Here is a 17,582-nt window from a genome sequence, read left to right on the forward strand (position 1 = left end):
CAGGCGCCCCTGGGGCTGCGGCGTACCACCAGCACCCCGATGGATGTCTCCGTCCCCGACATGGCATAGATGCCCTCCTCCTTGACGAAGGGGTACGACCTCTGCTCGTGGAGCAGCAGCCGGGCGCCGGCCGTGGACGTGAGGAAGGGCACATAGTCCTCCTGGCCCAGGTCCAGGATCAGCTTCAGGCCTGTGGGGGGGGGGGGGGGCGAGGGCTGCTGCAGGGAGCCCGCCACCCACATGTCCATGCCCCCAGCAGGGGGCCCCCCGGCCTGCCCAGGAGGCCGGCTCCGCTTTGTGAAAGGCCAGCCCCTGTCTTCTCTAGGCCCGTCCTAGTCCCCGCCACCGGTCTCTCCTCCCGGGCTCCTCTTGCTCCCCCACCGCATGGCGGCCCCACCTCGCCTCACAGTCAGCCGTCTCAGCCCCGTGCTCCTTCCTGGTGCCAGGCCTTCGGAATGCTGTGCTCCCCCCCCGCCCCCCACTCCCAGAAGACCCGCTCTCCCTGCAGGTCTCAGCCCAGGTCACTTCCTCCAGCCCGCATGGGAACCTGGGATCCCACGGGGCAGGGCCGAGCGCTTCCCACTCAGCCCTTATTCTGCTCATTAGCAAAATGGAAGTGGTGTGGCTGCCCCAGGGGTCCCCCCCGCCCCACTGAGGCGGCCACTCTCCCTCAGGCCCCAGCTGCCTGCCCAGATCCTGCCCTTCAACGCTTGATGGCCCCCTGGTCTTTGGGCCCCGCACGGTGGGGGGAAAAGCCTCATGGGCCGGGCTGGGGAGCGGAGCCTTACCGAACTCCACTCCGGGGTTGGAGGAGGGGAGCGCCCGCTCGGCCGTGCCCCAGTTGAAGATGTAGCAGTTGCCGTAGTCAGGGTGGAAGAGGGCGGTGAAGTTCCTGAGAGAAACAGCAGCAGCTGGAGTGCGCCCGCCCGGTGCCCGGTGCCCGGTGCCCGGTGCCCGCCCGGCTGCTGTGCAGGCTGGGGGCCCAGGGCCCAGGCCGGGAGCGAGCGGCAGGCCTTCGCGCAGCCCCTCAGCCCGGACGCCCTCGGGGAGAGGGGAGAGGGGAGTCTCGGGTGGGCTCAGGCTTAGCCAGGAGCGAGGAGCGTCCTTCACGCGTTCACCTCTCGCCTCTGCAGGTCCCGCTCAGCCAGGGCTGTGAAGTGACCTCGTTTGGAGAACCTCTTTGCAGGTGTGACTAAGGGGCCTAGGGGAGGGCAGCCCGGGGCACGGGTGGGACCCAGCCGCCTTAGCAGGGCCCGAGGAGAGTCCCAGCAGAGAGACCACGGGAAGATGAGGCAGCGGTGGGGGTGACACAGCCACAAGCCCAGGAAGCCCGGGGCCCCCAGAAGCTGGCAGAGGCGGGAAGGACCCTCCCCAGGGCCTCTGGGGGGGAGCCGGCCCTGCGACACCTTGATTTCGGGCCTCTGGCCTCCCCCCGAAGAAATAAATTCTGTCGTTTAAGTCACTCTCCAGAGAGGTGGACTGGACACCTGGGCCATTCGGATAAAGAGGGAAGTGGGCAGAGCCGGGGGCCAGGCGGCTGTGGGCCAGCAGGGGTCCACACAGGACTATGTCTCAGCAGGGTCCACGTGGGGCTGTGGGCCAGCAGGGGCCAGGCGGGCTGTGGGCCAGCAGGGTCCACGCGGGGCTGTGGGTCAGCAGGGTCCACGGGGGGCTGTGGAAGGAAAGAGCCCCGCACAAGGAGACAGGACCCTCCACGGTCCTGTGTCAGGTCAGAGAGCTTCCTACGGAAATAATCCAACAAGAAATGCTCCCGTAAAGGTGCTCACGGAGTAGAGGCAGCGTCACGCGTTCCGAAGGGCTTGGTGAGCCCCGTCTTTGCTACGGGACATCTCAAACGTAAGAGAGTACAGAGACGCAGCCCGCCCCCGCCTGCCCGCCCCTCCCCCTCCACGCGCCCCTGCAGCGGGCCTCAGACATCACACTGCTATCTGCAAGCACTTCACATGCATCTCTAAAAGAAAGAACTAAAAGCCAATGCTACGTTCATGTTAAAAACAACTAAAATTCCTTCACATTACGAAATATTCAGTTCAAAGCCCCAGTTGTCTCATAAATGTCTCATACATTTTGTTTCTCAGTTTATTTAAATTGGGATCCACATGATGTTAACGTGGCTCTCTCTTTGAAAAAAAAAATCCACACACACATATATGTTAATTGACCTTAGAGAGAGAGGAAGGAAGAGGGAGAAAGAAAAACATCCATCAAACCCCAACCGGGCACGTGCCCGACCGGAACCGAACCGTGATCTTTCGGTGCAGCGACCTGAGCCACCGCCACGGCCTGTAAGTGTCTCCTAACCTTGCCTTGCGATACAGCTGTGCCGAGGGCCTGGTGGGCCCGGCCGGGCACAGGCTGAAAGCCAGGCTTTGCCCAGCCCCACTGAGCAGGACCGAGTATCTGTACCACTGGCCACAGACAGACGTCAACCTACAAAACCCAGACTGTGGGGACTCAGCGAGGAAATAACCCAGTTTCTCCAACAAATCAGGGGTGAGAGAAGGAGAGGGAGCGGCCGCCGTGAGGGAAACTGGGAAGAGGCGGTTACAGCCCAGGTGGGGCGGCAGCGGGAGCCTGACTCAGCAGCAAACAAAGAAAGAGGCATGGTGTTCGCGAGGTGAGCACCACTGACAGTCGACGGTATTGAGGAATTATTGACGACTTGCTTCCGGGTGGGACAATGGCGTTGTGGTTCGGTTACAGAGCCACCCTGAAGGCTAGACGCAGGCTGCGGCGTTCAGGGGGCGGGCGGGCTGGGCTCACGGGGGTCCGGGCCGCGGCCAGGCGAACTCCCATACTCCTCCCATCCTCCTGCACCTCCTCCGTCTCCACAGAGGGTAGAAATAGCTTTACAAAGGCCTTCGGATGCTCTCATAGTTCTTTCTTATTTTATTCAAAGCAGGAGGGGCTAGGCTCGGGGCATTCGATGCCCAGAGGGTCACCTGAAGTGCATGGTCCCATGTTCTGTTCCACACAGACACCCCCACCGCCTGCCTCCTCACAGCGGGCACCCAAGTCCCAAACCACCGTCCACCGCGGACCTGCTTGCTGCAGCTGCCTCTCGCTGCACATGTGTCGTGAGGACAGTGTGGTGTCTGTCTGGGCAAAGAAAGAACCTGGAGGCTGAGAGCCCGCCAGGAGCCAGCCTGCCTGAATTCATGCTCGCTCTGCCCCCGCCTGGCTGGGAGCATGGGGAAGGCGCCTTGCCTCTGTGCCCGCGCTCACCGCAGCCGGGGTAGCAGCACCCACCCCAGGACCGAGGCGAGGCCGGATGCCGAGCATACTGCCGACGACGGTCAGACACTCGGTAAATATTTGTTAGCATTAGAAACTGGCACACGTGACAGGGCACCCACAGAGATAAGCAGGAAGGGTCGCCACCTAACGCCCTGGGAGGGGCCGGGGGTCGTCAGGGAAGGTGAGGCCCGAGATGGGAGGCTCAACCTGGGCGTGGAAAGGGTGCCCGGCAGGGAGCCCAGCAAGGCGAAGGCCTGGAGGGCACACATAGCTTTGGGCGGGCACTGTGCAGTCCGCATCCTGTGTGGGCTCAGGGCTGTGCCACCGGAGAGGAATGGCGGTGCTACAGCGGGCACTGCTCCGGAGGGCCAGCCCCGCCCAGGGGCGCGGGCACACACTGTTCCCAGCACAGCGTCTCGGACATCCGCAGCTGGTCCTCTCCGCCCGGCTGCGCTCCTGGTCTCCCCGCACCTGCTTGCCGACCATTTGCTGGTTGATAGGCTCCCTTCCCGGAGAGGCGGCTCCCAGTGCTGGCCACTTCCCGCCGCAGACACAGCGGCTCTTTCCGAGCCTGTCCTGGGCCAGGCCAGCCGTGCAGACAGAGACCCAGAGACCGCAGGCCTCCAGGGCACCAGGGGATAGAGACTCCTGGCAGGAAGCAGTAAAACGGCCCCGAGCCGGGGGGCGGGGTCAGGGCAGGCTTCCCAGGACGGAAGCTAGCTGGCCGATCCCTGGTGTTGCAGCGGCGGTAGGATAACAGCAGACTAATGATGGTGACAATGACCATCTAGGCCAGGTCCCCCTCCAGTGAAAGGAACAGGGTCCTGAGAGCCATGCTGGTTCCGGGCCCGGGCACCTCGTAGGGCAGACAGTAAGGAGCATAAACAGTGAGTAAACACATGAACACTGGACGGAGGCATGTCGAAGGGCGGGGAGAGTTTCTGTGGGCACAAAGGGTCTGTAATGAAACTGACAAGTCCAGTGATGCAGCCACCTCACAGGTGGTCTGACCATACGTGCCCAGCTGGGCGGTCCTGGCGGTGGGCACGCCCCGACACATGGCTTTAGTGGAAGGTCTGCTTTGCCTGAAGTAAGCCCTGCCCACGGCTCCCACGCACCCAGGAGCACACCTGTGACAGACCCTCAGAGGAGCCACACCGTCTCGTTGACCATCCTGCCTTCCTCCCGCCCCCTCCATGCCATCGTCCTCACGCTCCCGCCTTCATTCCAAATGCATCGGAGAAGCTGCCGCTGCCCCTGAGCAGATCATCTGAGCTCTGCCCGGCACTGCGGGCAGTTTGGCTCAAACATAAACATTCTCTTCGGGTTTGGACGTTCTTACATGGACACGCCCAGTGACCAAAGCTGGACGAACCCGAGCGGAGGATGAATAACTTGGCCCAAATGCACACGCGACCCACTGGGGGAATACGCGACCCACAGGCGCACACGGAGAACAGGCCAACCTGCCTCCGGGGAGCATAGGTCCCGCCCCCCCCCCCCCCCCCCCCCCCCCCAGGGCGGCCTGTGACTCGCCTCCACCGCACGCAGTGGGCCGGGGGGCAGCCTGGCACTCAGCACGGACCGGACCTGAGGGCGCCTCGCCTGGTGTCTTCTTCCCCAACCCCTCACCTCACAGACGCAGGGGAGCGCTGTGACCGCCTGGCGCTGGGTCACGGTCCTCCACCAGGACGGCGGAGAAGCCGCCCGCAGCCAGAGAGCGCTGACGCTGACGGAGCGCAGTGTGGCCTCCGGGTGGAATTCGGGAACAGAAAAAGGGCACCAGGATAACCCAGCGAAATCAGAACAAAGCATTGTGTTTAGCTAGTGGCACCGCGCCGATGTCGGCTTCCGGTTGTGACAAATGACCATGCTGTCAGATGGCGGCAGCGGTGGAGGAAGCGGGTGAGGAGGGGAACTGACTCTGTCTACGACCTTGGCAACTCTTCTATGAATCCAAACGATTCCGCAACGAACAGGTGACCTGAGATGCTTGGCTAATTCTTCCCAGGTGCCGCCAGGACGCGTGGCCTGAGACGCCGAGCGCAGGCCCTGGGTGCGGCAGCTGGGGGTTGCGGGGGCCGGCGCCTCGCTCACCTGTAGCTGCAGGGCTCGGCCCCGAACAGGCAGGCCAGGATCAGCTGCTCGCCCGAGTAGCCCATCTTCACCAGCTCCTGGGTTGGCACCTGGGAGAAGATGTTGGTGGCCTGCAGGATGTACCATTCTGTCACGGCCTGGGTGGCGCTGGTGAAGTTTCGGAAGGTGCACACGGTCCCGTTGAGGCAGCACTGCGGAGACCGAGGGTTCCTGTGGGTGCAGGGCTGCGGGCCGGCCCATCGCCTGCCCCAAGGGCGTGGGCCGAGAGTGCCCCGCTGGCTGTCCCTGCCCGGGCCGCACCCTGGGCCCCGGGCTGCCCCTCATCCACAGCTGCCCGGCCACAGGGACTTACACAGCCTCCACCCGCAGGGCGTCTTCAGCTCGAGTGACCACACACACCCCCACACCCTTACAGGCACACACATGCACACACAGGCACACACACCCACACACCGAGATAGGTGCCACTTTCTGACATTCCAGCCACATGATGCCATGGTCACAACTATGCACACACATATCCCTGCTACCCCGCTCACGTACGCGAGTCCCTGTGCGGACAGACACTCAAGCCCTCTGACCCCCTGGCTCCTTTCCCAGCCCAGCCTGGGCTGCCAGAGACGGCTGCGGAGCCGGGCCCATGAAGACCCTGGGCTGCCCCTGGGTTGGGAGGGGCTGGCCCAGCTGTGGGCAAACTATGGCCCGAGGGCCGGATCCAGCCCGTTTGAAATGAATAAAACTAAAAAAAAAAAAGACCGTACCCTTTTATGTAATGATGTTTACTTTGAATTTATATTAGTTCACACAAACACTCCATCCATGCTTTTGTTCCGGCCCTCCGGTCCAGTTTAAGAACCCACTGTGGCCCTCGAGTCAAAAAGTTTGCCCACCCCTGGGCTGGCCTCTCAGCCTGAGCCCGGTGCGGCCCTCTGCTCGCTGCAGCTGCCCCCTCCCCCAGGCCCAGCTCAGCACGCAGACACCTCTCTGCTTCCGCTCGCCTCATCCCATGGCCGCCCTCCTCCTGACCCCGACTGACCGGAGGGCCTTCCATGCGGGGCCAGCCCTTCAGGCCGGCTGGGTGTGGCCTCAGCAGCTGCTGGAGGCCTCTGAGCCCCCCTGGGGAGTAATCCTCCCACTCACTCAGGCCAGGCACCGTCTCAGGCTTTACTTTATGATCCCATTCAGTTTTCACAGCAACCCCACCACCATGAAGAACCCGCGGCCCAGGGAGGTTAATAAGGTGTGACAGCAGCAGACCTCGCCTGCACTGTCTGTGCGCACACATGCAGCACACACACACACACACACACACACACGCTGGTATGGCCACCAGGGACACGCCTGCCTCGCCGATGAGGACATGGACACGGGCAGCCAGGCCACCGACCGAAAGCCGCTGGGCACCGTGTCCAAGCTGGCAGCGGCCCTGCGAGCCCCGTGCTAGGTGCCGGTTTGTGTGGCGATGTGGGCGAGCCCTGGCCACGTGGAGGCACAGGAGGCAGTGGCCTCGCTCTGGGGAGAGTGCGCCCCGGCCTGGGTCCCCAGGCAGCAGGGGTGCTATCAGAACCACCAGGGAGCTTGTTGACATATGACTCCCGCTCTCTGGCGCAGAGCAACCACTAGGATTCTGCAGAGCGGGGCCCGGGGTCGCACGGCACAGGCCCTGGGCAGCTCCAGGCAGCGCAGGCGCCTCCCCGTGCAGCGGTGCTCCCGCGTCCGCCGTATGCACGGCTGCGGTCTCACACCTGCCTGATGTCTATGTCCCTGTCTCTTTGTTGTTGTTAATCCTTACCCACAGATATTTTCCCGTTGATTTTTAGAGTGGAAGGGAGGGGGAGAGACAGAGAGAGAGAAACATTGATGTGAGAGAGACACATCGATTGGCTGCCTCCTGCATGCGCCCTGGCCAGGGCTGGGAATTGAGCCTGCAACCAAGGTGTGTGCCCTTGACCAGAATCGAACCTGGGACCCTTCAGTCCGAGGGCTGATGCTCTATCCACTGAGCCAAACCAGCTAGGGCTGTACCCCTGTCTTTTGATAATAAGACTGAATTCGCCCTTCAGGGAGCCACCCCGCCCCTCTTGCTCCTGACGCATGCGGTCTGACCAGGAGCGCCCACCTCCAGCCCGCGTGATTGGTTTGGGGCTGAGCATGTGACCTGATGATCCGGCCCAGGACTTTTGCTGTGGTCACTGGGAAGGAGGGGCACTCTGGGGAGAGTGCTGAGCTGGGGGGTGTGTCTGGCCTGGTCTCGGCCCTCCGAGTGGAGAGAGCCGACTAGAGAGTGACGTCAGCTGAGAACAGTGCAGATGGCTGCTATCGGGTGTACACCTGAAACCTATGTCCTTTTATTAACCAATGTCACCCCAATAAATTCAACAAAACATGGTGAGCCAAGACAGAGTCCTGGCGACAGCATCTGAACACCTGGATCCAGCCACCCCGAACCCAACGCACCTGTGGGCTTCCTAGTATGTGAGCCGGTGAATTCCGTTTTGCTTAAGCTAGTTTGAGCTGGGCCACTTGCATCCACAATGTCTTGACTGACATAGCAGCTATTTCTATGTTTAAAACAGCTTGGCAAACAGAACAGGCGCTGCCTCTCCCCAGCAAGGCCCCGGCTATTAAAGGAAAGCAATGCCCACCAACCTCACTGGGTAGGGCCCTTGGTGGACATGGGCCTGGGCCCACTTACCAGCCTCATGGCTACTTTGCACTGCTGGGCATTGCAGGCCCTTCCGGGTGCTGGGCTGCCGCTTGCCGAGACATTGTGATTGTCTGCAAAGAGGTCGAGGACCACAGGGTGGTGGGGGTTCCGCTCGTCAATAAGGACCAGGGGCGTATGGTTCCAGAGGGTGAAGTTGAGGGCTCTGGTGGCGTTGGCACGGGGTAGCTCTGGAGCCACGATCCTCTCCAGGACGGCTTCCATCAGCTGATCCAGGTCCTTCAGCAAATGCTTGACTTTAGAATACCTGGGTGGGGAGAGGGCTGGTCAGGGGGCGGGGCAGCAGGAACAGCCACTGTAGCCCGGGACCCCCTCATGCTCCAGCACAGCTGCCACCGTGTGCGAGAACGCCCTGCCCAAGCACGTACTTCTCTACCCACCTGCCCATGTGTGTGCCCACTCACTCCTGTATGCGTGCACCGAGTATTTAGTGAGCACCTACTGTGCGCCAGGCACTGTGAAGGTGCAGAGGGCAACGCAGAACTGAGGCTGTGGGAGTTGCTGTGACTCCCCCAGATCACCCACTGATGAGGGCAGAGCTGAGCCTGGGCCCTGGGTGTGTGGGCTGCAGCGGGCATGCTGTTTGTACACGGGTGGCGGGGTGTCTGCTGTCCCCCTCCCAGGAGGGGAAGGGGCAGAGGGGCAGGTCTGTGATCCCGAGGTCCCCCTTTCCCGGCAGTGATTTGGGGAACAGGAGCCAGTGGCAGAAGGGAGAAGGTGGATGGGATGTGGGCTGGGCTCCAGTACTTGGTCTCAGCCCCTGGAGGCTCCCGCATTGGAACCGGTGAGCAGTTCGTGTGGTAGAAATGTCCCCATACCAGGGAGTGCCCCCCAGTCCCTGTGCCCCGGGCACCCCACACCCAGCAGATTCAAGACCCAACCCCGGTGTGGTCACCAGTGTGTCAGCGGGGGCGGGAGGACTTCCTGCAGGAGAGGCATTAAACCTGCACACAGGCCCCAGTTGGGCACAAAGGTATAGGGCAGCCAGTGCTGCCATCGCCTTGGACACGGACGCTGCCTGCCCCTGGCCGTGAACTGGCCCCTGGGGCACGCAGGAGGGGCTCCGGAAGGTGGAAGGTGCGCTTGGCGGCGAGGGCTGCTGTCGAGCTTGGGGGGTCACGGCCTGGACTGTGGTTCAAATCCACTTACTATCTGGGTGGCCTTGGGCAAATGAACCTCTCTGAGGCGCTGTTCTCTCATCTACAAACTCAGGGAAACAATATTAATCACAGAGGGCTGCTGGGAGGAGCAGGGAGGTGAGGCTCATGAAGCACTCGGGACGGAGCCTGGACGGAGGGCTGTTTTACTGTCATCACCCAGGGTCCTCTTGAGCCCTTGCTGAAGGGCCCGCCCACACATGCAGGGGCCCTATGACTGCAGAGGGGTTCCTGTAGCTGCAGGTGCAGTCGGCGTGTGCATCCCCTTCGAGGACCTTCTTGTGGAGGAAGTGTTCTCCGTGGCCCAGCCGCGCTGGCCCTTCTTTCAGTTCTTTGAATGCACCAAACTCCGTCCCCCCGGCCCCTGGCACATGCTTGTGCCCTCCGCTCGGAGTGCCCTCCGCGTCCGACCAGGTTGGCTAACTGTGCTCATTCCTCAGGGCATTTCCTCTGACTGACCCGCCGCCTCTCCTCAACCCTGGCTAGGGTGGGTCTCCTTGTGTCCCTCTCATGGGCCTTGCCATCAAGTGCTTAAACGGTGGCAGCTCTGGATCAGATCAGGCCCGAGTTCAAATGCCACAGTTGCCCACTGTGTGTCTCTGGGCAGGTCCCTTGACCTCTCTGAATCCCCATTTCCTGGCCCGTAACTTGGGGCTCTGACAGGAGTGACCCTCGTAGTCGTGTGGGTTAGAATTACATGAATTACCCACGAACACTCACCACACTGCCTGGCATTTCACAAGCCCTCGATGCATAGCTGCTGTACACACATATTTTTATCATCACTTTATAATTATTGAACTATTATGATTAATTTAATATTTCAGGAAAAAAGTGATTAATGCCTCTTTTCTTTGGTAGGCTGTGAAGAGGGCAGGGACTTCTAATCACTGATTTATTCCCAGTGTCCATGGCAGGGCCTGGCACATAGAAGGTGCACTAAACACACATACTGAAGCCTGAAGACAGGGGCCGCTAGCTACTTTCCAGGCTCTCTTTAAGCCTAGGATGTTTATGAATAGTGACTCTTACTTGCTGCAAAGGGATGAAAGCAAATAGGGAAAGAAAGAAAGAAGGGAAGGAAAGGAAAGGGAGATAAAGGAGGGGAAAGGGGGTAAGAAAAAGAGAGAGAAAGGGAAAGAAACGGGAAGGGAGGAAAGGAAAGTTGGGGGGAAGCGGGAAGGAGAGGGGGGAAAAGGCACCGGGAGACAGCCTAGCGCTCCAGGGACCACCTACTGGAAGGGGCTGGCGTTGCAGATGGTGACCGCGGGGAAGTCCATGGTCTTGAAGCCCACGGAGAGCGAGACGCTGACCTCCCAGCTCAGGTAGGTCCTGATGAAGACGCCCCACTGCCAGAAGACGATGGAGGCGAAGAGCAGCGTGAGCACGAACCACATGGCTTTCTTCTTGGGCCCCTCGCAGATGATGCGCTTGGGGCCGTGGGTGTTGGTGTTGTCGCAGTACCACACCAGCAGCTCCTTGTAGGTGTAGCCGGGGCCCTTCTGCAGCCGGTGCAGGCACTTGACCAGGTACTTCTTCACCTGCATCGTGGCACCTGCAGAGACGGGCATGCCGTGCAGCTAGGACATCCACCTCGCGCCGAGGATGTCCCTGCTTGGCCACAGCACCCACGGGAGACGGGCAGCCCAGGTTGCATATGCCCTCCCTCCCTCCCTCCCTCCCTCCCCTTTTCCTTCCTTTTTGCCATCTCTCATCACCCATCCACTCCTCCATCCAACCAAAAAGCATTTATTGAGTGCCTACTGTATGCCAGGCACTGGATTAGTCCCTCTGGACTCACTACCGAGCAAACGAACACGTTTCTGCCCTCCGGGAGTTTCCAGCCTAGCAGCCAAGTCACTTAAACCCGCAGCCTCGGGTTCACTGTCTGTAAAAGGGGGATGGCGGAGCCTAGTTGAGAGGCCTGCCGAGAGGGTGACGGAGGGGATCCATGAAAGTGCTCAGCTCGGGGCCTGGCGCAGGCTAAGTGCTCCGTGTGGTTAGCTACCATCATGACAAGCTGTTAGCAAGTGGGGCAAACGTTGAGGAAATAGTCCATCAGAAATGCCTGGTTATAGGATGCGATCGGGATGCAGAGCCTGAGCTCTGAGCTCCCAGAGGCAGGAAGGGTGGTGGTTAAGAACCAGGACTCTGGCCCTGGCCCGTTCAGTTCAGTGGCTGGGGCCGACCAAAGGGTTGCAGGTTCAATTCCTTGGTTGCAGGTTTGATCCCTGTCCCCAGTCGGGGCTTGTGTGGGAGGCAATGAATCTCTGTCTCTCTCTCTGTCTCTCTCTGTCTCTCTCTGTCTCTCTCTCTCTCTTCCTCTCCTCCCTCTTCCACTCTCTCCAAAAATCAGTGGGGGGGGAGGGGGGGGAATCCTCAAGTGAGGATTACAAGAAAGAAGACTCTAGAGCTGAAATGTCTGGCTTTGAATTTGGCTCTGCCACTTTCCAGCTGTGACTTTGAGCAAATCATTGCTCAGTGCCTCAGTTGTCTCATCTGTACAATGGGAACAATAATATCCTCTACCTCAGAGGCTTGTTGTGAAGACAATGAAATATGGAATGTGGATCACTGTCTGGCTCCTGTCAGCTGCTGTTATTACAGCTGCTCACACACCCCAGGCTGAGGGGACCTGGAGGAGGTCACAGCAGGGTTCCCTGGGGAAAGCAGACTGGGGCGGGGGGGGGGGGGGGGGGGGAGGGACAGCGGGAGCAAAGGAGCCTGGAAGGGGAGCAGGGCCCTGTGGGCCATCTAAAGATTTGGGTTTCAAGCCCAAGAGCATTGAACCTTTGGAGGCGTGATGCCCTCAAATCTGCCGTCTGAAAAGCGCGCTGGGCTGCCTGCGGACCCGGGTGGAAGGGGGCGGGTCCGAGCAGGGGGCGGGCACGGGCGGCTGCGGACTGCCTGACCTTTCTGATTGTTTCCCAGCTGCGTGGGGAGGCAGGCTTCTTAGGAAGATTAACCAAGACCTGGAGCGGGCAGGGGGAGCTTGTGTCCTCCTCCTCCTCCTCCCCGGTATCGGGGCAGCGGCAGGAGCCCCCGGGCCCAGGGCCCAGCTGGCTGCAGGCCGCCTCCTTCATGAAGCCGTCCACTCCCTGGCTGAAATGCCCCTCGCCCTCCTCCGAGAGCCTCTGAGGTCGGGCATGGCGGTGGGCAGCCAGGTGCCTGCTCCAGCATCTCTCCCCTTGCTCTGGCGTCCCCGCACGTGAACTGCCCCTCCCCCAGCCAAAGCTGGGGTGAGTGGCCAGATTGACGTCCACCCCAGCTTGGACCCCTGGGACTCACTTCCGTGACTTTATGCTGGAATAACTGCGGAAGGGACTCCCTTCCAGCTCAGATGACTATGTCGGTGGTACTTGGCACCGCCAGTGGGGAGACGACCCTAGAGTAAAGCGGACACACAGGAGCCACAGGATGGAGAGAGAGTCCTGACACCATTTAAACACCTGGATCCAGCCGTCCCATCAGATATGGGAACCAATACATTTTCTCTCTTGCCTTTGCTGATCCAAATTGGGTGTCTGTCATTTGCAACTATTAGGATCTTAAGGAAAAAGAAATTCCCCTTTCGCCCCTGTGACAGCTTCTGCCCCTGAGGCTCCTCTGATGCCCACTCCTCCGCGTTCACGAAGCCACGCTGTCAGGCCCTCCGCACCCCTAAGCCCTGCCGATGGCCCCGCTTAACCAGGAGCCTCAGGCTCACGGCTCACCAGGCGACGGCATCTGGTTAGAAGGAACACCATGCTCTTTTCCTTGGGTCTATTTTTAGTGGATCTTCTGCTTATGACAAGATACACTTACGTAAAAAACAAGCACACTATTCAGCAACCAATAGCAGAGCAGACAGCAAAGATGGCGACGACGACAGGCACACAGAAGCTGGTAGCGGCCGGGCTGGTCTCCTACTGGTTTGGCCCCTGGGAGAGTAGCTAAGAATCAATAAATGCTACAAGGCCAGCTTTCATCTCCAAGGTGGTAGATGGTCTGTGTTTGGAGTGTCTACACAGCTTGTGCAGAGAGGTGCTTAAATCTGTTTACGGCTTAAACTGACCCAAAGCAGCTCAGTGGAGACGGAGTCCCTAACCTGAGGCAGGGAGAGCGGAGGCCGCGTGCCCCGAGCCGTCCCAGAGGGCTGCCTACACCCCTGGCAGCAAGTTCAGAAACGATGAATGGCGTGTGCGCCCATTTCCATTTTCTTCTAAGAGAAAACGTCCACTCACTGTCAGAGACAAAGGTCCCTGAGACTGGACTCAGCCCCTGGTGGAAGGGAGCTGGGAAGCGACTATTCTGACCACACGCACCTGAGTGCTATTCATTAGGTCAGTTCTGAGCCTCCGGAGGACAGGTTGCATGTGGACGGCCAGGAGCTGTACTGGGTTTGCAAAAGCCACCCCCCCCCCCCCCGCCCCTTATTAAAAAATCCCCTTTTGCCCTGGCTGGTGGCTCAGTTCGTTGGAGCGTGTCCTGTGCACCAAAAAGGCTGAGGGTCCCATTCCCCGCTGGGGCATCTACGAGAGGCAACCGATCAATGTTCCTCTCTCACAGCAATGTTTCTTCCTCCGCCTTCCTCTCTCTAAAAACAATAAAAACATATCCTTGGATGAGGATTTTTAAAAAATCCCTTTTTAAAATAACAGCTTTATTAAAATGTAATTCACATATCATAGAATTCATCCATTTAAAGCGTAGAATTCAGCGGATTTTAGTATATCCACAGAATTGTTCAACCATCAATCACCACAATAAGTTTTAAACCATTTTTGTCTTCCCCCAAAAGAAACTCTATCCCTCCCTCCCTGCCCCTCCCTCCACCCACCCCAACCCCAGGCAACCACTGTTTCTGTGGATTCACCTATTCTGGACATTTCATATGAATGCAACCATATATTCTGTAGCCCTTTGTGACTGGTTTCTTCCACTTCTCATAATGTTTTCAAGGCTCACCCAGGTTGTAGCCTGTAGCAGCGTTTTTTAATTGTCAAATAATATTCCCTATTATGGATAGGTCACATTTTATTTATCCATTCATCAAGAAGTGGACAGTTGGCTATTATGCTACTGTAAACATATGTGTGCACGTTTTGGTGTGGACATGTTTTCATTTCTCTTGGGTCTATATCCCGGAGTGGACATGCCCCCTGGATCAGATGGTTGTCTCTCTCTGCCTAACCTTTCGCAGAGCTCCCACAAGTGCACGAGGTTCCAATTCCTCCACCTCTTCGTCCAGCTTTGCCACTGGCCATTAAAAAAGTTACTACAGCCATCCCGTGGGTGTGAAGTGGTGCTTGTTCTGTTTTTTATTTGCATTTTTCTGATGACTCATGTTGTTGACCATCTTTTCATGTGTTATTGGCCAATATAGTCATTAAAGGGCCAATAAATCTTTGGAGAAATATGTATTCTGATCCTTTGCTCATGTACTTTAATTGGTCTCTTTGTCTTTTTTATTGCTTCATTCTAAGAGTTATTTATATCTTCCACAGAAGTTCCTTATCAGATGTAGGATTTGCAAAAATGCTCTATTCTGTGGGTTATCTTTTCACTTTTTTGACGGTGTCCTTTGAAGCACAAAACTTTTTCTATTTGATGAAAATCAATTTGTCTATGTTTCTTTTGTTGCTTGTGCTTTGATACTGTTTTAAGAATCGATTGCCTAATCCAAGGTCATAAAGACTTATTCCTATCTAATCTAAGAGTTTTAAGATTTTAGCTCTTATATTTAGGTCTTTGGTCCAGTCCGAATTAATTTTTGTATGTGGTGTGAGGTAGGGGTTCAACTTCAGTATTTTGCTTGTGGATATCCACTTGTCCTAACACCAAGACTATTCTTCCCCCACATAATTGTCTTGGCACCCTTAGTGGTTATTTTTTAAAATTATGTATATTAAAGAAAACCTAAATAAATGGCAAGATACACCACATTCATGGGTCAGCAGCCTCAATATTGTTAACATGTCAATTAACCCCAAATTAATGAATCTTAATCAAAATCCCAGCAGACTTTTTGCAGAAATCAATAAGCTGATTCTAAAATTCATATGGAAAAGCAAAATAACTAAAATAGAAAAAAAAACACTTTGGAAAAGAAGAACAAAGTTGAAAGACATATACCATCCGAATCAAGACTTACTATAAGGTGTAATAATCAGAGCGTGTGATATTGGTGTAATGATAGACCTATTGGTCAATGGAATAGGAAACAGGGTCCAGAATGAGGTGCCAAGGTAATTTAATGTAGGAAGGACAGTCTTTTCAACAAGATGCTGAAACAAATGGATGCCATAGAAGAAAAGGTGAATTTCAACCCCTACCTCACACTATATACAAACATTAACTTAAAATGGATCAGAGACTGAAACACAAGAGCTTAAACTGTGGGCTACCCCGAAGGAGTACAGGGGAAATCTGTGCATGTTGGGGTGGGCAGCGCTGTTGAAGACAGGTCACCAAATCATGAATCAGAAAAGGGACTTCAAAAATACAACTAAAAGACAAAACGGACATCATCCAGAACCACAGGCAGGCTGGCTGAGTGGAAATTCTACAACTAGAAGGAAAGAGAAAAGCACACCGAGACACAGAGGAGGTGTGGAAGTAAAGTGCAGAGGTATGGAGGCGCATGCGGAAAGGGCTGGAAACGGAGGACACTGGTGTCTTTTTCAATCGGGAGGGAGTCACAAGCTCCTGATGGCTCTGAACTCCAGTTCTGGATGAGTCTCTGGGGACCCAGACCCATACGGGGAGAAACTGGACTGTCTGGCAGTGGGCAGAACTCGAGGGCAGCTTTCTCTCAGAGGTGCTTGCAGTGATTACTGAGGGACACTGAGATGGGACACTGAGACCTGGGGGCCTCTTAGGGCAGGGCTGAGGATCAGCCATAGCTGTTTGCTCTGCCCTGTTGATTTCCTGAGACCCTGCCCCACCCAAGCTGCTAGCAGAGGCTTTTGCATATGAATGGGCTGGCCCTTTGCAATCTGAAAATTACCTAACAAACTGCAGCTGGGTCAGAGAGACCCAGAACATCCAAAAGAAGGATCAAGGCCCCACAGCAGCTTGCATTGCTTCACAGCTGGGCCTCATCTGGGCACCTCCAAACCCCAAACAAAGAAGAGGAATCTGCAAATCTCTCCATAACTCCTGCTGGGTAGCCTCAGGCAGAGGCTAAATTAGCACCTCCTTAGAGATCCAAGAGCCAGTGTACCCAGTGGTCAGATTGGTATGATCCAGACTACAACTCCTCAGATCCATAAGGGACACACTCAGGGGGCAGACTCAGTGAGCACCAAAGCCCCACTGAAGCAAGTCTTGCCCCAGAAGGGTGTCTCCAGCACAGAAGTTCTCCCACTGTAGACACAGCTGATTCCTACAGCCAATAGGCCTGGAGGTCAATTCCTCCCAGTGATATCAACAACAATCAAGGGTTAACTACAAAAGACTGTGCACACAGCCCACAAAGGGGTGCACCAAGAGTGTCCACCTCAGGTAATTGGGGAGGCTGAGCCACTGGGCCCTATAGGACACCTAGCACATAAAACCACTCTACCAACACAGGGAAGCAGCCAAAATGTGTAGACAAAGAAACAAATCACAAATGACAGAAATGGAGGAAAGCAAACTACTGGATATAGAGTTCAAAACCAAGGTTATAAAGTTTTTCAAGAATTTTCTAGAAACTGCCGATAAATTTAGTGAGACCCTCGAGGATGTGAAAAAGGACCAATTAGAAATTAAGCATACACTGACTGAAATAAAAAATATCATACAGGGGTGCCAGAAGATGAGAGAGACCAAGATATTGAAAACCTATTTGAAGAAATAATGACAGAAAACTTCCCCTACCTGGTAAAAGAAATAGACTTACAAGTCCAGGAAGCGCAGAGAACTCAAACAAAAGGAATCCAAAGAGGACCACACCTAGACACATCATAATTAAAATGCCAAGGGCAAAAGACAAAGAGAGAATCTTAAAAGCAGCAAGAGAAAGACAGTCAGTTACCTACAAGGAAGTACCCATACAATTGTCAGCTGATTTCTCAACAGAAACTATGCAGGTCAGAAGGGAGTGGCAAGAAATATTCAAAGTGATTAATAGCAAGAACCTACAACCAAGATTACTTTACCCTGCAAAGCTATCATTCAGAATTGAAGGTCAGATAAAGAGCTTCACTGATAAGAAAAAGCTAAAGGAGTTCATCACCACCAAACCAGTATTATATGAAACTAGAGGCCTGGTGTGCCTGCACTCAGGGGGGTCCCTCAGCCCGGCCTGTGCCCTCTCTCAGTCTGGGACCCCCAGGGGATGACCACCTGCTGGCTTAGGCCCGCTTCTTGGGGGATTGGGC

General features: G+C 56.6%; 1 protein-coding gene across 4 annotated transcripts in view; it reads right to left on the bottom strand.

Annotated features, from left to right (window-relative positions):
• SCNN1B (sodium channel epithelial 1 subunit beta) overlaps positions 1 to 17,582 on the bottom strand; it is a 50,288-nt gene that overhangs the window by 5,889 nt on the left and 26,817 nt on the right. For 3 of the 4 annotated variants that reach the window (XM_036309497.1, XM_036309495.1, XM_036309498.1), the window contains 5 exons: positions 10,474 to 10,792; positions 8,051 to 8,327; positions 5,356 to 5,546; positions 789 to 892; positions 27 to 190 (listed from right to left, as the gene is read on the bottom strand). In XM_036309497.1, the coding sequence (XP_036165390.1) occupies positions 27 to 190; positions 789 to 892; positions 5,356 to 5,546; positions 8,051 to 8,327; positions 10,474 to 10,784 (1,047 nt within the window). In that variant the 5' untranslated portion in view covers positions 10,785 to 10,792. Of the gene's footprint in view, positions 1 to 26; positions 191 to 788; positions 893 to 5,355; positions 5,547 to 8,050; positions 8,328 to 10,473; positions 10,793 to 13,041; positions 13,158 to 17,582 lie in introns of those variants that run through there. The other variant, XM_036309496.1, reaches the window with a different exon arrangement.

This window comes from Myotis myotis, unplaced genomic scaffold (genome assembly GCF_014108235.1).
Source record: "Myotis myotis isolate mMyoMyo1 unplaced genomic scaffold, mMyoMyo1.p scaffold_m19_p_5, whole genome shotgun sequence".
Taxonomy (NCBI): Eukaryota; Metazoa; Chordata; class Mammalia; order Chiroptera; family Vespertilionidae; genus Myotis; species Myotis myotis.